This window comes from Mugil cephalus, chromosome 14 (genome assembly GCF_022458985.1).
Source record: "Mugil cephalus isolate CIBA_MC_2020 chromosome 14, CIBA_Mcephalus_1.1, whole genome shotgun sequence".
Classification (NCBI taxonomy): Eukaryota; Metazoa; Chordata; class Actinopteri; order Mugiliformes; family Mugilidae; genus Mugil; species Mugil cephalus.
The window spans coordinates 22,002,153-22,026,171 of NC_061783.1; the positions used below are offsets into that span (position 1 = coordinate 22,002,153).

At 39.7% G+C, this 24,019-nt stretch overlaps 2 protein-coding genes across 2 annotated transcripts; one reads left to right on the forward strand and one right to left on the reverse strand.

Moving 5' to 3' along the window:
* Nucleotides 1–957: 957 nt before the first annotated feature.
* si:ch211-171h4.3 (serine/threonine-protein kinase SBK2) lies at nt 958–8,677 on the forward strand. Its single transcript, XM_047604190.1, has 5 exons — nt 958–1,406; nt 4,868–5,012; nt 5,099–5,301; nt 5,387–5,548; nt 6,066–8,677. Exons 1-5 carry the CDS (start codon nt 1,401–1,403, stop codon nt 6,711–6,713), a joined length of 1,164 nt encoding a protein of 387 aa, XP_047460146.1. The 5' UTR covers nt 958–1,400; the 3' UTR covers nt 6,714–8,677.
* Nucleotides 8,678–15,278: 6,601 nt separating this feature from the next.
* Nucleotides 15,279–23,806, reverse strand: necap1 (NECAP endocytosis associated 1). The gene is made up of 8 exons (XM_047605974.1): nt 23,643–23,806; nt 22,169–22,269; nt 20,497–20,601; nt 20,323–20,404; nt 19,939–20,047; nt 19,396–19,543; nt 19,093–19,186; nt 15,279–17,416 (listed from the first exon to the last, which is right to left on the reverse strand). The coding sequence occupies exons 1-8, from the start codon at nt 23,780–23,782 to the stop codon at nt 17,362–17,364; spliced, it is 834 nt and encodes a 277-aa protein (XP_047461930.1). The 5' UTR covers nt 23,783–23,806; the 3' UTR covers nt 15,279–17,361.
* Nucleotides 23,807–24,019: the final 213 nt, after the last annotated feature.

The following is a 24,019-nucleotide window of genomic DNA, read 5'->3' on the forward strand; positions in this document are numbered from 1 at the left end:
TCATTAGTGTAAGGACAGGTGAAATTAATGAGGGGAGGAGCTTAGCAGCACAGGTGGGGGGAGAAAAGACAAATGTAGAAATGAACCTGCTGCCCAGTCCTCCCCCTCAACATCTCCACCTCTTCATGGTCGTCCCAGAACTCTTCGTCAGAGGTCTTCTTCATCCAGTCCTCCACCACCAGCCGTGTCTAGACTTCAGGAAGTCGTCTCCAAACCATTACCTTATACGTCCATGTTCCTTCTCCTTAACCCTGATAATTTTGAAAACTTAGTGGTTGTGCTTTTTGCAATTATCATTGGAAAAGGTGTGTATTTTTTTTAAGAAAATTTTGATATTTCAAACTCAAATACAGAGACTTTGAAATGTTGTTAACTAAAAATAAAATGTTACTGTTGCCCTGCTTTGATTTGCTGCTCCCAAGTTTGTTATGACAAAGAGATGATGATGTGACGAGTGGGTTCATAGTGATCTCTGCATTGACCTGTACGTTTGCGTGAGTGTGTGTGTGTATGTGTGCATGTGTGTTATTGAGAGTTTTCCAACTATATATTTTATCCTGTTACTTGAAAGACAGAGAGAATGAGTCTGAATGTGAAAAAAGCCAAACTGCAGCATCAGTTTCAATGGATCTCTAAGGGGTTTTAATGGGAGTGATTATTTTGAATCAGGCGCCACAAAAAATAAATTAAAAAAATTCATCAAAATCAATGTTGCTACTAATCATTGACATGCATGTCCAAGGCTCTAATAATCACCCCAAGAAAAATCCACTTTGCATTTAGATTATTAAAAATATTCCAAATTTTATTTATTTATTTTTCTTTGAAAAATTTGTGATGCCACTGATCACAAACACTGGCATATAAAGGTTTGAAAGTCAGAAAATAATTAAACTTTTGGTATTTGTAATTAGTACTTTAAAAGACGTATGTTAAAAAAAATATTAACATATGCTAATTTTAGGGCGTCTTTGACTTTTTTGTCCCTTAATTGTAACAATTTTAAAATCAGGCATGAGGGTTGATGAACTCAGTGTCATTGTTAATGCACCAAAGAGGTGGGAGGTAACACACCCTCTCTTTTACACACAACCATGACAACCATGAATGACGCTCTTCAGGATCCACACTGCAGTGCTGCAGCAGCAGGGAGGGAGGGAGGACATGAGGGAGGACATGGGGGAGGAGGGGAGGTGAGGACGTGAGGACAAATCACTTTAGGATAAAAGTTGCAGCAGCAGACATGAAAGCGTCCACAGAAGGGTCAGGAGATTTTCCTCTCTGAACGGAACGAGTTGTTCTGGAGGATTTCCTGACAGGTGCACCTGCTCAATGAAGTAAATCTACATCGAATCGACTTCTAACTTAGGATCAACGCAACTGAAACACCCGGCAGAAAGATGACAGTAAGTCAGAGTTCCCTCAGTGTAAATCCTGCAATGTTATATATGTTACACACATTTTATCTTCTAGTTTATTTTATTTGGCTCTGATATATTAGATAATTTCATTTGTGATCCTTTTAGCATATCAAGATTAACATAAAATAAAATAAAATCTGGAAATAGAAAGTCAGAAAACTCTGAAATGTCTCACAGAGTCGAGTCAGATACCTGAAATGTCATTAATAATACAGTCACTATTATCACATCACACTAATGCATCGTCTGCGTAAAGTATAAAAAAATTTAATTTGCACACGTTTCCTCATTGATAAGCTGCAAGTAAAAACATTTAGACCCTAGAAAACATCAAATTTTGGATATACCAGAACCTGCACAGACATTTACTCCAAATGTACATTTAATAATTCATTAATTAATTTAATAATTACAAATAATTCCTCGTGTGAATACTGATGAGCTGCTAAAGATTATTTACCTGCTTCTATTCGTCTACTGCATCTAATAGAAATTCACTGACCCTTTGACTTCCACACAAAAACATACAATTACAATCATTCATTTTTGACATTTCATTATTAAAGTGTTCACACAATTGTACAGATTCATACAATATAAATACTTAAGCTGTAGGATTTTTTTATATTTTTTCATCTGTTCACAAGCAGTACAGCTCAAAAAGTGATCTTATGTAAATTTGTCTATCTTACAAATTGAATGACTAACAATGGTCAGAAAATGGGTGCAAAATGAGAAATTAAGTATTTTATTGTCTGTTAGCACTACTACTACTACTACTACTACTTCTACTACTACTACAAAAAACATCAACCGTGTGGTTACAAAGCCAGCTAAAAGGTTAAAATGCATAATCGGTAACATGCATTGATTATTTTTCATGCAATATCTTCAAATCATTATCAGATATTTAATTTTTTATTTATCATGTTAAGAAAAATATGTTAAAATTTGAGTTTACTTTTGGACACGCGCTGACAGACACGTCCGTGTCCAAATAAAACTCGTACACCGACCATCATGTCATTCAACACACCGGTGTCTGCGGTCTGCAGGGATCCGTTTCCATGTAGAGGACGTCATCGGGACATGTACCTCTGACACATATATACGTATAGAGCCGTCGTTATAGGTCCAACCTTGTGTGTCTGTCTTATGTAATGCAGCGTCCCACTGGGCCCCGAGCTGCTCTCCTCTGGTCGTCTTACTCCATCTGAATCCGACCGAGTCCAGGAGCGTCAGCTATGCAGCTCACTGAATAACTCCCCCAGCCCCTGATCCCCTGGTCCTCCACACCCTGGGATTCCAGTTTATTCTCTACGTATCCACCATCTTATTCCTAAAAACTAAACCTAAAGCCAAGAGATATCGGACTAACGTCAAGATGTTTTGATCATGGCTGTTAAGACATTTGTCTAATACAGTCCTGAAAACCTCGGTCATTAAAATACAAGCCCCCAGGAGGCTCAGTTACCTCTTACTCTAAAAATGAATTCACACATAGTGGAGGAGGATTAGAGCCTGGGCCATACGATGCCTCAGTGGAGCTCCAAAAAATGAAACCGCATCCAGGGCCAAAAGATGTTTAACATGAATCCTGATAATTCCCTGGAACTTGAATCAAGTCAAGTTGAGAATAATTTGAATAATAGTCCAAAATGTTCGTGTCACTCTCAAACGTCGCAGCACATTCTTGACTTTTCCACTAATGAGTTGTAATGAGTTGACCAGAGGTTGGACGTGTGACACCAAATCCCAGCTTGAGCCCATGGGGGGTGGGGGGGGTGTCAGCTGTGATGGAAACATCATAACGCCCCCCCGACACACACACCTCCTCCTCCCCCCCAAAACCAGACAAAACAGAGAGAGGATTTCAAGAGGCTATTAACAGATATGTTTATACCCGTGGATCAGTGTTGTAAGCGTCACCATGGCGACAGTCATGAAGGTTGTGTCACGTTGGAGGGAGCTGCAAGATATATATATTAAAATAAATAAACACTACGAGTGTAATGACTGTACGATTTTCCTGCGTTGCAAATGAAATCCATAAAAGAAGACTGACTGATCATGACGTCACATCTTGTTACTACAGCGTCAAGACAACTTGATTCCCGAACATATGTCAGCTTTATATTAACTCCATAAAATCAAGCGGTAACCTCCAGGTCTGAGCGATGAAGCCCGTACTGAAGTGCAAAAAAAACTGCAGTTCATCTAGTGGCCACTAGAGACTAGAGGTTTATTTTCTTCATTTTCGAGGGTCAGAATCCAATGGGTGATGTCACGATGGGTTTGTCCATCATGACTGAGAGGCTTGATGAGTCTGTTCTTAGTATGGAGATTTTTTTGAGGAAGTCAAATGAAACAAAAACTCGAATCTATACAGTTTTTAGGGAGTGGAGAACAAAACTGAAGTTTAGCGCTAGCAGCAACCACTCAGAGCGCATGGAATTGTACACATTAAAAGTTAGAAAACACTTCTTCCTCCTTGTATGGAGTTCTAGTTTAGGCGTCGGCCTGCCGTCTGATTTGATCTTAAGTTGTTGATCTACAGGTAGTTGTAGAGTAGTAATTTTTTACTAAATCCTCCAAAATTCCATCCGCCATCACTGTGCTTGCTAATTTTGCTAGCTAAATGTCAAAACGAACTTGCTAGTCTGTTATTTCATTCAGTTTATTTATTTATTTTTTTCAACCAAGGGACACCAACTCTGCTTGGCTTCAGTACTGGCCCTTTGGACAACAGTGCAATATCGTATTTCACCGCTCTTTCACTACGTAACATTTAAAGAATTTCCAAAATTGTTGAAAGGAGCTGCAGAAACAATAGGAGAGAGGAAGCCACTTGAAATGAGGTTTTCTCCAAATTTGTCGAACCTTTTTCCCATGTCATGTTCAGCGACTATTCTGTGATCAGTCAGAAATTGGAAGGGGGCGTGGCTAACTACGGGAAATCGCAAATGCTAGCGGCTAATATCCACAGTGTGACCACCAATCGCTCAGGGGTTGAGATCGACATGAAACACACAAACGAGGCGTCAAAACGACATCTGAAAATAACAAGAAAAGTGCCTCTCGTCATCTATCTCCTGCATCTCCCACAATGCTTAGCACACATGACGTTTGCTGTAGTGGGAGGGGCCTATGAGGACTCCTCTTGAAGTATAAAATAACCTGGCTTATTCTTGTTCTCGCAGCCCTAGAGGAGAGAACTGTTGTGTTTTAGTTTGGCCCAAGTCCCGCCTACTAATATGCAAGGGGTGGAGCTTATGACCTATACTGTAGCCAGCCACCAGGGGGAGCTCTACTTTCTTTGGCTTTGTTTAAGAAGAGCTGTCATGGCGTCCTCTTTTTATACAGTCTATGGCCAAGAACAATCACAGAAAGAGTAGCTCAAGCTCCAATCAAATGTTGATTAAATTACATAAATGCTAAATGTCCAGGCTGCCACGAAGCTCCTGGATGAGATGTGCCACCTGACGGCTCAGTCCCTCACAGCCATGGACACATCCGAGCACTTCCAGGTCCTAAAGCTGCTGGGGGAAGGCTCGTATGGAAAAGTCATGCTGGCCGTTCACAGGAAGAGAGGTGATGAAGGAAACTCCCCTTTTCATTACAGCCTCAAAACAAAAATACCCCTGCATCACCGTCTCTCTTTGTCCTGGGCCGTGCAGGTACTCCGATGGCTCTGAAGTTCTTCCCTCGCGAGTCCACCTCTCTTTTCTCCTTCCTGAGGGAGTACAACCTTTCGCTGTCGTTCTGCACCCACCCGTCTCTGACCAGAGCTCTGGGCATCGCCTACTCCACGCCGTCGCACTACGTCTTCGCTCAGCAAGTCAGCCTCTTCGGCGATCTCTACGACGTCATCCTGCCCGAGGTATTCAGACATCCAGCAGATCGATGGTCATGTTTTGTGGAAAGAGCCTAGCTTTGTCTGATTTTTTATTATTTTTTTTCCCCAGGTGGGAATGGAGGAGGACTGTTGTCAGAGGGTGGTGTCTCAGCTGTGCGGCGCCCTGTCCCACCTGCACTCCCTCGGTTTCGTCCACAGAGATCTCAAACCAGAGAACGTCTTCCTGTGCGACTCGGCCTGCCGCTGGGTCAAACTTGGAGACTTCGGCATGGTCAGTATGAAGACTATTCAGCTGCTCTGCAGAGGGTATGCGCGTGACATCACAGCCAGAGGAAGTCTCCATGGTTACGGCCAGTGAGTGGAAAAAAGTGACAGATGAGTGTGGAGATTAGAAGCATTAGTTTGTGTGAGACTTGAGAGAACTGACGAAGCCGTTGGAGCTGTGTTGTATAAAAAAAACAAAGATGTCGAGGAACGAGGCTTGAGTAAAAAGAGGTCCATATAAATATCAGGAGAATTGATTTCTGGCCACATGTCAGTGTCGTGGACTATTTGTTATTTGGTATTGATCATTGTCGAGTCCAATGATCCTTAATTTCATCTGATAATCCACATTTTTCCTGATCTCACTGTATTTACTGATACATTTCACCATGTTTTTGCCACTCAGGGGGCGTGGCCTCATGAGGAAGTGATGTCATTGCATACCCCCCATAATTTATGCAATTCTTGATCGTTTGCAATCAATTGTTGCGTGAAAGTGTCCAATAAATGAACATTTACCCCAGGTTAAAGCCAGAGGAACCAAGGTCCCGGAGGTCTGGTACAGCTCCCCTTACTGCCCCCCTGAAGCCGAGATCGCTCGAGATAATGAGGACAGCTGGAGCAGCGTGAGTGACGGGAATGAGGCCTCAAAGGAGGATGAGGATGAGAAGAAGATGAAGAAGAAGAAGAGGGTTTGGGTGTCTGTGGAGCCCAGCGCTGACAGCTGGGCGCTGGGTATCCTGACGTACGCCATGCTCACGGGGAGTCACCCCTGGGCGGAAACAGCCAACGACTGCCGCTCATACCTGAAGTATCTCGAGTGGTTTGACAGAACTAGGGGTCCAGACGACGAACTGGACGTCTGGGCCGAGCCGCAGACGGAGGCAGAGCGGGAGACGTCCGGTTTAACCGGAGCAGGACTGGGCGCCAAGGAGCGTCCTCCCACAGCTCCTCAGTTCGCGTGTTTCACCCCGTTGGCCTGCTCCTTCTTCCAGTCGCTCCTCGACCCGAGGCCACGTCTCCGGGGGCGACCGGAGGACGCGCTCAGTTACCTCGGAGGAGACTGGATGATGGAGAAGGAGAGGCTGAGGCTGGAGGAGGAGAGGAGGAAGAGTGGAGGGAAAGGAGCGATCAGAAACATGAAAGAGATGGAGGGAAGAGGAGAGAGATGAACTGGATCAAGTTAATCCTGTAAAATATTAGTGTAGCATTTCAAAAAGTCATTGTAGTATTTATTTATTCCTTTATTAAGCTAAAATTCTTCAGGCTTCAGCTATGTCAATATTAAATATTTGACTTTTAACCTTTTAACTACTACTAAAACCAGCCCAAATACTTGCTTTGACTGGCTCTACTGAAATGTAAAATACTAGGAAATTAAATCAATAATTAACATCTCAGTCATTCGGTGTAAACTGGACGATTCCTGGTGATAACAGCCTCTGTAGCAGCTCATAAATTACATTTTACTGTAAGCCAGACCTATGAAAACCTCACCACACAATTAACCTCTTCAAACTTTAGGAAAGAAACTTTGGAAAAAACTAAAAAAAAATCCCCTTGTTAAAGTAAAGCAATCTGGTTTACGGGAAACGGAGGAACTGGCAGAAACAAACAGCTGTTACTGGCAATTTGAACAACTGAAAACATTTCCTACAACTCTGAGAGCGGATTATATTTCAGATTTGAGATGATTTGAAGAATAGTGTCACAGCTGCTGCTGTGGGGATTATTTGAATTAGCTGTGCCTGTGTAAAGATAGCTCCCTTGGCGATTGTGTAATACTTTGTAGTAAGTCATGAGCTGTATATAGACCAGAGAGGAGCAGCCATAAACATGTCTGAGTGCCAGGTTAGACAGGGTTTTTTGTTTTGTTTTGTTTTGTTTTTTTGACTTAAAGCGTACAACAAAAAATGCATTTGAGCCTTTCTGGAAGTAAAAAAAAAAAATGTTGGTCTCAGTGTCACTTTTCCAACTTTTAGCTAGTAAAGTTTTTATTTTAATAGATTGTAACTGTTGTAGCATTTCTGTGCAGAACTACAATCATCTATTCTCATATCTCACGTTTGAAAGGTTTGTTCATTCTCACTTAAACTATGTAGCATTTTGTACAAAATCATATTTACGCTTAGGGCCGAACCTGGTAAGATCCCAAATTGCGTGTACTAATTTGCGTGTGCAATGTAAAATTTTGCGTGTGGGCTGGAAACTGCGGTTTGCGAGTGATTTACTCAGACTGATTGCGTAAATGACGGCCGGGCGCAAACAGATGCATGTAAATGAGTGTTTTTCCTGCGCTATTGAGACTGCAAGCGCAAAACATTTGGTGACATGGAAGGTGTCAGCTGAAGAGGCAAATAAACACACTGTGTTAGAGTTAGAGCAACAAAAAACAAAAAACATCTGAATATCATTATAAGACACGGCGCAGTGACAAATAAAAGAGGCCGATGAAACGTAATAGACATTGTAAACCACGGTAAGCTCGAAAAGAATGTGTTTCATGGGGTAACGTTTAGCTGCAAAATGAAGATAAGTGAATTAATCCTCTGCAATAACAGCAGCCTGCTCAATTACGCATAGGACAAACCGTCTGCACGTCCTTTAGAGACGTGTTAAATATAGATGCATGAGCAAAATTGCTTTAAATCTTTGCGTGTGCAAAATTCATATATTTGCATTTTCTCCGCTCAAAGTTGCTTGTAAACGCCCCATATTCCATATTCACTGAGCTAAACGCGCTAACTGGATGCCGACGTCCTCATGTTATAATTATTCATGTTGGTAACAACTATTTTACCAACTTCGTTCAAATTTTGACCTGCATATTGACGTCCAAATAGGGTCGTAGTCCGGCGTCCAAAGAGCGGACCTAGTTTGCACGTCCTGTAGACGTCCAGAATTGGTCGCAATATAGACATGATCTGCACGTGCGTCAGATGACTGATGTTTAGTGGGTGTTTTGCACATTTGAAAGACCTTTAGCGCATGCTGTTAGTAAATCAGTTTGCACACATTTTTTGTACACGCTTAGCAGATCTGGCCCTTAGCGTAATACTTCTCATGTACTGTACCTGTTGTACCAATACTAGCAGTTTATAAACTGTTATTGCAATAAAAGATATTTTTCTTAAAAGTGGTTCATGATTTTCACAATAAGAGCACGTCCTTGTACGATAACACACCAGTTCATATGGATCATACACAGATGAACGCACACACACACACACACACACACACACAGTGAGGACTATCTGGAGAGGGTCCCGGGTGTTTTTCAAAAATAGCCCCTCGGCCATAAATCTGACACTACAACCTTTCAGCGCTGTGTTCGGCTCTGAACCCTCGACTCCACAGTCCGGCCAAGTCACACACCGAACTCACTTTCTTATCCAAGTACAATCTGACAGATACTGACACCAAATGTGGATCGACAGCGGACACGGACCAACAAACACGGCTCTGCAAAAGGCTCCAAGAACGTCCATGCAAAGATTCATTTCTGTCTCATGTTTGAAAGTCGATGCTTTGTTCGCTTAAACTTCTGCTCTCAGCTTCCGAGGCCGGGATGTGGAAGGATCCGCTACTGTACAATTGTGTTTGCCAGAAAACATTTAATCTTTGGCACTTGGCACAAAAGGGGAAAGTCAGCAGCATTTCCGGAGGGACGGGAGGGCGAAGTCAGGAGTAGACCGCAAAAATCTTGAACCGCCGCCCAGTCTAATAAAAACTGCAGGAGGAGTAAATAACAGACGGAGGTGAAAACAAAAACATCAAAAAGGAAAAAAAAAAAAGAATAAAGTGCTGCAGGGTTGATCTGCTCAGTCTATGTAAGGAGATAAATACTGGTGGAAAACTGAGACCACATTAAAAATAGACATCCATCACAGAATCATAAACACATTACAACATTAATCCAGCACGTGCTTATTTTATTAAATAAGAACGTGACACCAGAAAGTAAACCTCATGTTCTGTATGAAGTTTATTCCTGCCCCAGTTTAGGAAAGTCCCAGATGGTTAGAAAGAAAAGAAAAGCTCATACAAATTAAGCAAATCTACCACTTAGTCATCACCTCCTGTCTCTTGTAAAACAGTTTTTATTAACGTAGAAATCGTGATTAACTTGTCAACAGGCAGCTGCTCGGGGCTCCGGGCCAGTAGGGGGCGCTGACAAACTTTAAACTACAGCAGTGGAAACGTATTAAAATGTATTAAATTCGAGACCTGACACAAGTAGAAACAAAAACAATGGTAACTGAAGCAGATAATGACAATCAATAACAAAACTAAATAGCTAAATGAATGCTGCTAGTCTTGCCGTACGTATTATTACGTAGACTTAACTAACTTCCTCTGTCCTTCTTTGATGGTTAGCATTAGTTAGCTAAGCTAGCAGAGCAGTGTGACCAAGTCTCGTGCAGAAATTCAAGATTAGAGCCTCCAACAGGCTGCGGAACAGCCTCAGCTTGTGAATATATATATTTTGTTGCAGGTCTTTGGCACATTGTGGTGCACCATAACACAATAGGCTCCTTGTTGCCCCCTTGTGGCTGGAGGGCAGGGAGCAGGCACCATATTTCCCCCACCAAACAACCTCAAGCAGCAGAAGAAATTTGCTTTTAACTGATGATAGTTTACGTCATCAGTTAAATATTTTAAGTTACTGTTAATCTAATTGTTCTTAGTCCAATAAAGCCTAAACCACCATGGCTTCACTTGATAAAGACAGACCAGACTTTGTCCCCTCTGTGTCCTTTGGTCAAATCGTCCATCCAGTGATTGACAGTTTAGGGGTCAGTGAACGTAGTCTTTTTAAAATAACACTAACTTAATTAAAAATACGTTTCCCTCGTCCATTCTTGTCACAACAATCCTTTTAAATATGCTAACCACTGTTTACAAGCTATAGTGTCTGAGTTGTGTTGCCTCCAGCTAAGCCCCGCCCCTGAAAAAACATCACACTGTTTACAAACTGTGAAGGGGAAATATAGATGTTTACTGCCTGACTTTGGTCTCAATTGTTTTTAGACCATTTTTAAATTAGCCAGGAGTCAGACTTTGTGTTTGGGAAACTTATAGTTGACGTTATGGAGGGTTTCGTCCAACCTTATACTGTAAGAAGGTGCTTAACTTAATAGTGTCTGTACTAATAGTAGGGCAGGCAGGCTAGTGTATAAATCTTAAACAAGAAAACAAACTAATTTTGCGTATTTTGGACATAAAAAGCTGAAGAATTGCAGTTTAAATCCAGCGCTGCAGAGGCTCCTACTGAGGCGTCTCTACATTACGTAAAGTATATATATCATGTTTACGCTGCGCACAGACACCTTGTAAATGCCTCGTTATCTCTTAGCGCCGTAACGTCATCTGGCTTCGGTTTCTCTTCTAGTTCCTGAAACATTAAACAAGTATTTTTGCTCGGTTTTATTAGCCGAGGAGACACCGGTGCTGTATTCCTACACTCTGACCCTCAGTCCATACACTTCCACTTAAATGCTCCTGTCAAAGAGCAGCTTCAGGTTTCGCCGAGAACCTCAAAGTAAAAAGTGTCTCTAACATTTAACCTTTTTAACTCCCCCCCTCCCCTCCCCACTCGTCCTCATTCCAGCTCCTAAATCATCATAACCCTCCCAGCGTCATGGAGGGTTTCTCCTCCTCCTTCTTGGTGTGATAAAGACATAAAGAGATCATGTGTGAGGACGGAGGAACACCTTCAGGTTAACCTCCAGAACCAAAACCCGAGCCAAAGCCCATGAATTACTGAGCTCGTTGAAGGGAGACAGTTTGATTGTCGCATCGCTCCTGAAGCTGGAGGGGGGTCCGTGTTCCTCTCCTGACATTTCACCCGATACGCTGCTTTAACGCCATGTGGCCGGAGTTACGTTATGTTTGTGTGTGTGTGTGTGTAACAAGCTGTATAGAGTGCACGGTATAAATACATCATATAATTTTATGGAAGCAGTAAAGAAAAAAGGGCCACGTTTAAAGGAAAACTAAAAGATTTTTTATTTAGCTGCAGTTTTTCATATATGTGCCTTCAAGATCCCCAAGATCCTCAGGCTCAAATCTCCTGAATGTCACAAAGGTTTCAACCAAAAGACTCGGACCAGTCGACCTGAGAGTCTGAGGAGCTCGAAATCTGTTGAAACCTTCAAACTAAATCTTAAGATGCACGTTTTTACCTTTTCTTTCCCCTGAACTGTGCTTTTATCAGGTGTTTTATTTTTATTCATGCTTTTATTTTGCTTGTTTTTGATCAGGCTTTTTATTATTCATGCTTTTATTTTGCTTGTTTTTGATCAGGCTTTTTATTATTCATGCTTTTATTTTCTTTCTTTTTTTTATTTGGTTTTTATTTTTATTCATGCTTTTATTTTCTTTCTTTTTTTATTAGGTTTTTATTTTTATTCATGCTTTTATTTTTTATTAGCTTTTCCATTATTATTCTTGCTTTTATTTTGCTTGTTTTTATTTTTACTCATGTGTTTATTTTCTTTCTTTTCATTAGGTCCTATATTTTTATTCATACTTTTATTTTTCTATTTTTTATTATTATTTTTTTTAATTATTATTCATGTTTTTATTTTGCTTGTTTTTTTATTCATGCTTTTATTTTTTTATTTTTCATTATGTTTTTTATTAATATTCATGCTTTTATTTTGCTTGTTTTTATTATTATTCATGCTTTTATTTTCTTTCTTTTTATTAGGTTTCTTATTTTTATTCATGCTTTTATTCTGCTTGTTTTAATATCATGATTTTTATTATTCATGCTTTTATCTTGATTTTATGTTTTTTATTTCTAACAAATGTCTTGATTGACTTTTCAGTTCTTTCAGAACTTTGCGTTGCACTTTATGCATGACTTGTGCTACATAAATAAAGTTTATTATTATTACTATCCTCAAATATCTGCACCAGAGTTCATGCAGTATTTTTGGATATTATATCATATAATATTATATATAAAAGTCCTTTCGTTTCACAGTTGCCTTTGAAGGAGCTGGTTTGGACGTGAAGGCCTGAAACAGATCTCGTGTAACGGGTACAGGTCGTCTTCTGACCGTCTTCATTCTTCCTGAGCCAACAGATGAATTTACTTGTCTGTTTATTTTATGAAGGACTGATCTGCATCACTGGGCTAAGATTAGACCCGATGTCCAACCGGGGCCACACACACTGATAACAGCTTCATTTAAACCCAGATATCATCAGAAAATATGATAAAAACAAACACTACTGAGCGGCCATGTATCTTTGGTGACCAGGGACTTTATCCAATTAGGGACCAACTGAGATTAGCCATAACATTATGACTACTGAGCGATGAACAGCTGGGTTTATGGTTCCTAAAGGGAGGCGGGATAAATCAGCGTGGAAGTGAACATCTTGTCCTTAAAGTCAAAGCAGGACGTTTTGTTCTACCCTGAGGACCCCCACTCCACCCCCACCCCCAAACAAGCTCATTAAACTTATTACTTTCATTTCAAGTGATTCAGATCGTGTTAATTTATTGAGAACATCATGCAAAAACATTGAACTTTGAACTTTGAACGATGCAGTCGGGAGATCTCTTAATAAAATACAGTAAATTACTCTTGTAAAACAATTGTTTCCCATGTTTCTCAGTCACATTTGAGTAAAATAATCCTATTTCTGTAAATGTCATTTATACGGAAGCCCTAAGCGGCCATGAATTCATGCACATTATTTTCTCTGCTTTAAATTCTGCTATTTTCTCGAGATCTCCAGTCAATGACCTCGTCATCTTGGTAAAACTCGCTCCATTTTCTCAAGATTGTGTGAAAACAGCTTTATTTTCTCGAGAAACCAGAAACCTAATAGTTATTTAAAAAAAAGCTCACCTTACAGTAGATCTATTACATTAGAGTATTATTTTATCCATCAGTCAGCATGAGAGGCCACCTATGACCTGAATTCTCCAATTAAACATGTCTAGATCTGGAGAAAACAAAAGGGAACGCGTGGCCGCTTAGGGCTTCCGTACATATGAGCTTTCCTAAAGGATATTTTATTTTCATGCACCTCTTCAGGACAGTGGTCATAATGTTATGGGTGATCTGGCTAACCTAAAGAAGCAGACTGTCTGCGTCTCAGCTGGACGTCCAGCATCTTAAACCCGATCCCTTCATCACGGCCGCGGTGATGGATGAGTAAGTTCTCTGGAAAAGCCTGGGAGAGCACGCGGGCGTATCAGGTGTATTAAAAGCCCTCGATTCCTCCGCTGTTCACGTCATTGAGCCTCGACACGGACCGAGATGAATCCATCAAAGTGACATGAAGCAGAGAGAGAGAGAGATGGTGTGGGTCACCACCCACGTTTAGACTCTAAACCTCAACACGGAGATGAGAGGAAAAAAAAAACTTCCTCGGGAAGATTCACTGAGCGGTGAAAATGTGCACACGCTTCAGATCTGAGCCGTCACGGCTTCAGGAGGCTGCAGCTGTTTGTCGCTCTCTTATTTTCTGTCGGTCAGCAGAGCTAAAAGCTACAGCTCTGACCTCACGCAGCGTCTATCACTTCCACCCAGACTCGTTTCCTACGGAGCAGAGACACAGGCAATAAAAGGCAGATTACCTGGATTTACCTGGAGGCTGCATCTGTGAACATCTGTGCTCTAACTGGCTCAGCTGTGCTCAGTCTTTTACATATTCTCTGTATATTTTATATCGTTTCTCACTTCTTACGTTGCATCAAACACAGAGTCAAGTGCAAAGTAACATGAAGCAGTTTCAGATGTTATGAAGCTGGTGCAGATCGATTTATTCCTCTTTATTGATGATTACTGGACTTAGAAGTTCATCTAAATTAACAATTTTGTTCCTTCTTGACTGCTCTTATTATTAAATTATCAGGAAATAACAAGTCTTTGCTAATTTATTTAAAATCTGTAACTGATTGGAAACTTTAAGGGCTTTAAGTTAAGTTCAGTCTCTGACTGTGAGGATGAAATCAACGTTTTTAGCTGAGCTCAGTGGTTGAAAGTTTTATTTATGGATGAACAGATATTATATTGATCCTAAAGGAAATTCAGCAGCAAAATAAAACCATGAATCATTAAAGTACCAGGATGAGATATAAAGTACAGATTATTTATTATTTGTCTGTGAAAGGTGCTGATTATTTATTGAATTGTATTTATTTTAAATATATATCATGTTTGACTTTCAACTGAAATTAACTTATTTTTATTATTTTTATTTTTTTTTAAATAATTGTAGCTTTTTTTTATCTTAATCTGGCTTTTAATTAATTTTAACTTATTTTATTATTTTTTTCCTTTTTAGTGGCTTTTAATTGATTTTTTTTCTTTTATCCTTCAGGTTATTATTAAATTAAATTAAATTAAATTAAATCAAATTAAATCAAAAAAAAATTAAATCCTTGTGTGTGCGTCTGTACATACGTGTTTTTTCTTATTGTGTGTGTCTGGGCTCCATCTTTTGTATGAAAACTGATCTTTAAATAAAGTTTGATTGTTACTGACGCTATAAATATAACATTTAATTTATATATGAGTCAAAACCAAACATTATTGAAACAGGTTGAAATCATCGAACTACAAACTAACGAGGTCATTTAATGTCCGTCACCACTGATTTCCTGGTTGGGGTCAAATCCTAAATCCTTCCTTGTACCGCGTGAACATATGGAGGAATAATTCACATAATTACACAAGCACATGAAATAAGATAAAATAAAAACAGGAGCCTCCCGTTGACAGGATTTATTGCCTCTTTCTCGTTAAACGGGTCATAAATCAAACCTTTAAAAGTCAGAGTGGAGCGACTGAGAAATGGGAGACATTTTTTTTTTTTTATTATTATTATTTTTATACGTTAGCCAGCGATGCGAGCGATGTAAACACAACACATACACACATGTCAACATATTGTCATATTAAATCAGCGCTGTGTGTCAAAGCGGGTTCACTACGATTCATGAGACCCGGTCACAGCTAAACCTCAACCTCCTGAGACCCTGCGTCCTCGTACGGGGACGGCAAGTTTCTGATTCCGCTTCGTTTAGAGCCGTCGTCCTCATAAGTGGACGCTTCAGTCTGCCATCTAGTGGCAGCAAAGGGTCAATGCGGTCATTCATTCTGCAGCTAATCACAAAACCTCATCATGTTTTAAGGTTGAAACTTGTTTATGATCTTTAACTTTTATAGTTTGATGCAAATTTAACTCATTTTGTCAACAGTAAAAAGCCCATTTGAGGACGTTGGGACTTTATTGTTTGAAATCCTGTTTTTACTCAGTAATGTTGAGGTGTTAAAGTGGTTTTATACATTTGATGCACATTAGTTTTTATACTTTATACTAAACGTTGGGTCTCAGGAGGTCAAAGACACACATACATTCAGATGAAGTGACACAATCATTTCTTTCCCCCTGATCTGATCTAAAAGGAAACAGACTTCTCGTCATTTAAGTTCAATTCCCTCGTCTCTTTCTCTCTAGACAAAGAGTTTGACATAATTTGAGAAACACAATCACAGATTTTTGTCTCTGGACCAGAAAAAACAAAAAAACATTTTCCTCAGATTGTCAAACTCTTCCGACTCTTAAAGATTCCTGCACATTCAGATTTAATCTGGTTTCCGTTCGTCATAATTAGACGTGACCCTCGCGAGTCACTGCATCTCTGCGCGTAAACATTTCACTTATAATTCCCATAAACGTAAAAAAGGAAAAAAGCAGCAATATAAAAATCTCCTCTTCGCCGCAAACGTTCCCTTCAGACTTCATGCAAGTCGGGAAATCAGGAAACTAAAACCTCACCCTGTTAACGAGCCTTTACGTCCTACGTTTACGCTCAGATTTATGTCATTTATCACTAAATGGGCCGTTTAATCACCTCCTTTTAAACCGCAGTCGAGTCAAATCACGTGACGCATAAATAAAGAGCACACGTCTGGATTTGACCTCAGATTCCAGCAACAAAACAAAACGTCTGCCAATAAATTAAACAATAATAATAATAATAATAAAAGAAGAAGAAGAAGAAGAAGTGGTAAACAGAGATGTGATCTCACAGTGTAAACAGAAACTTATAGGTTGAGCAAACGTTCCCTTTTCAACCTTAATCTCATTGATTCCTGTGGCGTTAAAGGCGTTTTTTAAGCAGTAGTTTTAGATGTTTAACACTTTGAGTGTTGAGAATTTATATTTTCTCATTTATGAATCAGCTTAAATCATCAGTTTGGCACGTTTGGCCTCCTTTCTATAAATAAATATAGAAATAAAGCAAGAAGCAGGCAAAGGTTGTACTACTCCACATATCACAGTGTAGGAAAAACTCCTCCCAATGAGGTAAAACTTCATTAACTCTTCTTGTTTTTCTACAATTTAAACTAATTTTAAATCTGATTTAATTTTATTTCTTTAATTCAAGCCTAAACTTTTAACTTTGCACATGATTCACTACACAGCAGGCTGAATTTAAGGGGTTTTCACCTTTAGACCGAAGAGGGAGAGCGCCACCTAGTGGGAAGGAGACGCAGACACATAGCCCTTAAATATTAAATGGGAAATGGCTCATATCACTTAATGGCTTTAACTCATTTCCTGTCAGGATTCTTCTGAACTAAATGTGATTCTTTTTATTTGTTTGTTTTTTGTTTTTTGTTTTGTGGGTGTGAGGTGATTCTACAGCTGTTGTGGTGTTTTAACGTCTCTGCTTTGGGTTCAGTGTGTGTGGGAGTTAACTCTCAGCGATGCACAGGAAGCGACGCACACGGACGAGATGAAGAAAGATGGCGGCCGGACGGCGGCCGGACGGCGGCCGGGGGCTCAGAACTGGATCCAGTTCGTGGCGTTCTGTGGTCGCGGCGCAGCTGGAACAGAGCTGGAAACAAGAAGCCGTGTTACGAGTTTTCCAATTCTGATACAAATCTGGAAATAAAGGACGTTGAAACACATTGACTTCACTACTAAACAATTAAATGTCAGTAATGGCGACTAGAACTTAGAAACTATTGGCAAAACTTGGTGAAAATAGCTTAAAGAAAAGTGTTGTGTTATTTAACTGGATTTTCAACTAAATAATGTATTAAATAACACATAAGACACAACATATACAGTCAGGTTAAAGTTGTACATTTCAGAACCCAATCAAACAACTGAAATATTATATTTTAAAATGAATCATTTGTTCATATCTGTGAGTTTCTAAAGTAAGTGACTTTACCATTTCTATTGGTTAAACGTCCAAAAACTGCTATAAAAACGTAACGGATTAATATTTGTTTATGTTGTTTTTTTTTTGACATAAATCTCTTAAACCACTTCAGCACTTTACAAAACTACGAAATATTCAGTCATGTTGAGGATTTTAACCCTTTAAATTCCAGTTTGATGACTTGAAGTCACTGTTGTTTTTATGAAAAAACATGAAAAATGAGCTATTTTCCATAAAACTAATGTTGAGGTATTTTTTTCTCCCAGATTTTTCACGATCTTGGATATGACCAAGATTATCTAAAATAGTCACTTGATTGTATTATTAGTTTTTGTGTAGCATCAGATTTAAAATGTACTACGCAGTATTAACCTTAGTGGATAAAAATGTCCCATTGACTTCCATTATAACTCTATTTTCTAATCTCTCAGCCATGACACAATAAAGCCATTCATTCTGCAATATTAGGATTTAATTTATGAGAAGAATGGTCAAGTTTGTCACTTTTAGTGTTCAACACTAAAATCAGAAATTTCTCCGTGATAGGGCCTATGAACAAAATGTTTGTTATTACATTCATTATTGAGCTTAGGACTCAAACTGGCCTCTGTTGAGTTTTTATAGCAGTTTTTGGACATTATTTGATTTGGGTTTTTTGTCCGCTGAGATCACAAGAGGGTGGTCATTATTTTATTTTATTTTATTTTGTGTGTGTGTAGAGAGACATAGACTTTGTTACAAAAAGTTGTAACAGCCAAATAAGGAAAATTTTGCCCAAAGGGACAAAAATGGGTTAAAGTCAGGACTTTGACTCGTTCCTAAACATTCATCTTGTTCTTCTTTAACAGTTCTTCTTGTCGTCTTGCAGCATGACCAAGGCCTTTAAAGTACATTTGCATCCCACCCATATGTAATGTTGGCTCATTTTTCTGAATAAACCAATAAAGAATCATAATATTTCTGTTTCACTTTCATTTAAATTCATTCTCTTTATCTACTTTCATGACTTCTGCTTAAGTTTTGAGTCATTAAAGTCAATTTTATTCAGGAAATCTGAATATTCAGACCAGATCTTTGTCTTAATGTGCAGCAGAAAACTGTAATCAAGCCTTTTTTTTAATGGCCATTTTGAAGTTTCATTCCTGCACAATTTCTGCAGCTATGACAACATACGAGTCGTTTTACTGTAGATATTTTCTTGTAATCCCCTCTAATGCTGCCCATCAGCCAATCAGAGGCTTCTAAAGCCACGGTATAATTCCTGGAGGCATGTTAAACTTCTGATAATCCATAATAATAATCCATCTGTGATGAATTGCTGGGATAAATGACTCGTGTCGTACCTTGCAGGAGCAGAGAAGTCTCCCCAAAGATCTGAACTAGGGTTGGACTGAACCACCGTGTTAGAGTTACTATTGTCCAGCTCCAGCAGGCAGCCTGTCGGAAAAATAAAAACCTCATTAAAACACACATCTCACTCATTTCCTGCCGCCTGAAGCTCACAGAGTCGTTTAACAGCCACTAATTAACACGGTGACTCAGAATACGATCGCTTCCACTCAACTGTCATGATGACTGTGCAAAAATGAACACACAGGACATTTATATCACACTAGTACATGAAATAAAATGTATATAACGTCTACCTGTGGCCGTGCCTCCTGTCTGAGGGACTATGTTGTGATTGGATAAGCCCGTCGAAGGAGGCGGGGCTATCTTGCCTCCAGGTGGCGGCGGGAGGAGCCCGAATCCACCTGAGCCTTGTGGGCGGGGCTTATCCCTCCTTTTACCTTGCTGCAGGTGGAGAAAAGAGACGATGAGCAGATTTCTAGGGCACATTTATGTTTTATATATTTACTTCTAGCTTTACTGTTTATAGATTCTTTTTAAGCAGAAATTAATGGTTAAATGTTACATTTACAATTTTAACCTTTAGAACTAATATGGATTGTACTATTTTGTAGGTAAATGTGGACTTTGTATTACCAAAAAATATATTTATACATTTCTACTTCAATTTATAAGTATCCAAATGCTTAGAAACGTGATGAAATTTGATTTTAGGGCACATTTGAGCTCCAGAAATGACAACAAATGAACTTCATTACTTTGGATCTGCAGATGATTTAACATCAGCTAATTAAAAGTATAAAAGCATCATCTTTCACATTTGCTGTCCTGGACCTCACCCCTATGTTGAGCGTGATGGTCTGTCCCTCCTTGAAGCCCAGGTCCAGCTTCGGTCCTGAATCCCCCAGGTGGGCGTTTTTACTGAGCTCAAGCTCCTGTTTCACCCATCTGCAGGAAGCCAGGTTACACAAACGCACAGCATCAGCGCTGATACAGAAATAAACAAATGCAGCTCAGCAGTTTGTTTGTTTTGTTTCTTTTTTTTTTTTTTTTTTCAGGAAAACTACAGCGAGCAGATTTCTCGCTGTGGTAAGGACCACGTGAAATGGCTGCAGATGGTAAATAAGATTCAGGATGTAAAGTTAAGGCCTCTAAACCGAGCAGCTTCGCCCTCCTGTCAGTGAACTCGGGTCTGACTGTTAAAATAAAACCACTTTTCTTACTTAAAATGATCCTGTAAAGCCACATTAAAGTCAAAGGCGTCCCCTCGGTCCCCAAAGCCGACTCCGATGAAAGCGCTGCGACCTGCAGACAACAGCCACCACATGAGCACCAAGAAACGGATCAAGCGTTCATCTTTGTAGTTTTTTTTTTTTTTTTTTTTTTAAAGCCCTCACCGTTATCATCCTGTATCCTCAGAACAAAGTAGCGGCTGGAGTCGCTGACGGTTTCCACTGCAACACCTGGATACTCCTTCACCGGTGCCTGGGCAAACAGCTCCCCTGCAGGAACACAGGGGACGAGAAACTACTGAAGCATGTACAAAGACCGTGGACAAATCTGAGCAGCGCTTCAGGCTTTTATTTAAGGTTTTGGCTGCAGGGACCTGAAGCCTAATCACGTTTAACTGCTTTAATACTGAGCACGGTGCTGATGTGAGCCTGCACAACCAAAAGAATCAGTATCAGCAGCACAGATGGGTGTTAATTCTCAGTAGAAACTAGTGGTGGGCACAAGGATTTCACGATACGACAGGTATCACGATACTTGAGTCACGATACGCCAGGTATCACGATACTTGAGTCACGATACTATATGTATCACAATACTGGAATCACGATACGACACATATCACGATACTATCACAATATTTGAGTCATGATATGATACGAATCACAATGCAATACATATCACATTACGATACATATCGTGATACTTGAGTCACGATACGTCACATATCACGATACGTGAGTCACGATGCGATACATATCACGACACTTGATCACGATATGATACATATCGCGATACTTGAGTCATGATATGATACTTGAGTCACGATACATTACATATCACGATATGTGAGTAACGATGCGATACATATCACGACCCTTGAGTCACGATATGATACATATCGTGATACTTGAGTCATGATATGATACTTGAGTCATGATACAATACATATCACAATATTTGAGTCATGATATGATACGTATCACAATGCAATACATGTCACGATATGATACATATCGCGATACTTGAGTCATGATACGATACTTGAGTCACAAAGCAATACATATCACGATACTTGAGTCACAACGCGATATGTATCACAATACTTCAATCACGATGCGATAAATATCACAATACTGGTCACGATGCGATGCGTATCATGATACTTGAAGCACGGGACGTATCACGATACTTGAGTCACTATACGGTGCAGTACTGGCAAAGTACTGGTGTAGATACCAGATCTACTCAGGGAGTATCCGGCGCTTCCAGGTGATATCACGTAGCCGTTAGAGATGATGACATCACGTTTTATAATTGGTTGGACAACAGGAAGAAGGTTAAGAGAGGTTGGCAGTTTTAGCGGTTAGTGGTTGTTATCAAACCAGAGCAACTTAGTGGTTTTGTTTTGTCCTTTTATTCTTTGGATAAACTCACAAAAGCTTTATTTATTATTATTTCATCTTTTCCACGATAAAACTTCTTAAATCTTTTCGCTCTCAAATTATTTCGTCATTTTATTATTTTATTTTTTTATGAATAATGTGCTGTCATCGTATTGTTTTGTGGAAAATTATGAATAAATAATCAAACCATCTCTTCCAAACATATTGTGAAAAATAAATGAAACTCGTGCCGTCTAACCACAAACCAACCTCAAACATACAGACCGAACATAAAGCTGATGTCATCTAGAAGCGCCGGATGTTCCCCGAGCAGTTTCCTTTCGGATCAACATGTTATCACGATATATTACCATATCGATGTTTTCTCCCCTCACTCCTGGTACAAAAACATTTTGAGTCAGCATTTCTATAAAAATACCCCCTGAATACATACCTGAGATTTTGTCCTCCAGTTTGATGAAGGCCACTTTGCCCTTGGCTGTGATCCTCATCCTACCGGTCCAGTCTGGAGCGTCCAGCTTCCAGTCGGCCGCCCTGCAGAGACGTAATTATTATTTCCTCACTCAGAAAAAGACAAAGACATAAACATAATGGAAGAACCTTTATTGCTGTTTCTTATTGTCAGTGAAAACTTTGGCACATTGCTGCAGAGTCTAGAGTCTAGAGGATTTGAGGGCTCACTACTGCAGCACCACGTCAGGTGAAGGCCCCTTAGGGAATCTACTACGACAATTGAAATCTCAGCACATTGCTCCTGCTGTAGTTTAAAGTTTATTAGCCCTCACAGCTGCAGAGTTGTGTTAGGAGGAGGGGGCCTTTTAGGGAAATCTCCTGCTTTGATTGCAGAGGTGGGGAATAATGAACTTACAAATACTTTGTGACTCCCTGCATTTGCAAAAAAATATCTGTTCTTTGTCGTGATCGGACACGATTAGAGCATCCGACTAGAAGGAAGAAGACGGAAAGTCAGAAGAAGAAGCATAAAAGGGACAGTTAACTGTGGAAAGCTTTTTCATTTTGATGCATTTCATAATGTTTTCATAACAAAAATATATATTTTTACCCAAGTACATTTCACAGGCTGTGCTTTCTTACTTTTACTTGAGTAAAAGAATCAGCAAATTTACTTTTACCAGAATATTTTTTTTTTTTTTTTACATATGTTTACTTAAGTACAGAATGTGAATACTTTTTCAACATCTGTTTAATTGAAATATTAGCAAATTTCCACGTCGTAGTTTGTTAGCCAAACAACTCAAACAGTTTCCTGCCTTGAATGTGTAAAAAAAACAGCACGTAAAACCTCAGTTTAAGTTTTTCTTGGGACAAATGTACAAAATTTTCTTAGCTTTCTGTTTAAAACATTGTTATTGTTTTGTTTTTCTTTTTATCTCTTATTCTTTCTCATTAAATAGTTTTCTGTGTGCTGAATTATTTGTATGTGCATGCTATTAAAAATATATAACTAAATAAATAAGCTAATATCTGTGAATTAGGGGCATTTTGCAGGCATGTGGGGGGCACAGGGGGCCCTTATTTTGCCCATGGTCCTTATGGGAGGTGACTCCGTCCATGCAGAATGAAGCTTTTCATCTGAAAGGATGTCCCAGCTGTCACAGCGCAGAGTGGGATAGAAAGTCCTGGCAATTCGCCCGTATCGACCGGACGTGATGACAAACACGACCCTGGTCTTTGACAGATCGATAAAAGCTCCACGCACGCACAAAAAACACCGAGCGAGGTCCGAACCGCCTCCACCACCGTCCCCCTCATCTTCCATCACCCCGCAGTTCAACATAAAGCCAGCACTGTGTCCCCGTGATGAAACACACCTCAAGCCCGAGCAACACACCGCTAAAAACAATGATTTCCCAGCTCCGTGAACGCACCCGCGTGTTCCCTTTTACCTGTACGCCCGGTTTGAGGCTCGCGGCGGGATGCGATAGACGTTGACATCGGGTTTAACGCACAGGATTGACTCGTACTCTCCCTCGGCCGCCATCTTGATCCAAGTGTTATTGATGTGGGAGTTGTGGTTGTGACTCATTTATTCAGTTCTCTTCTGGTATGGGGGGGCTAGTGTGTCCTTGTGTGCGTGTGTGTGTGTGTTTTTTACGCCAGCTTTACGTTACGTACGTTTACGTTACCAAAAACTTACAAACTGTTAATTTAATGAAAAATAAAAATAATAAATAAATAACATTTCTGGTTAGCTATTTTTTTATATATAGAGAAAATATATATATATAAAAGAAAAACTTGCATAAAATAAATCTGATAAAAA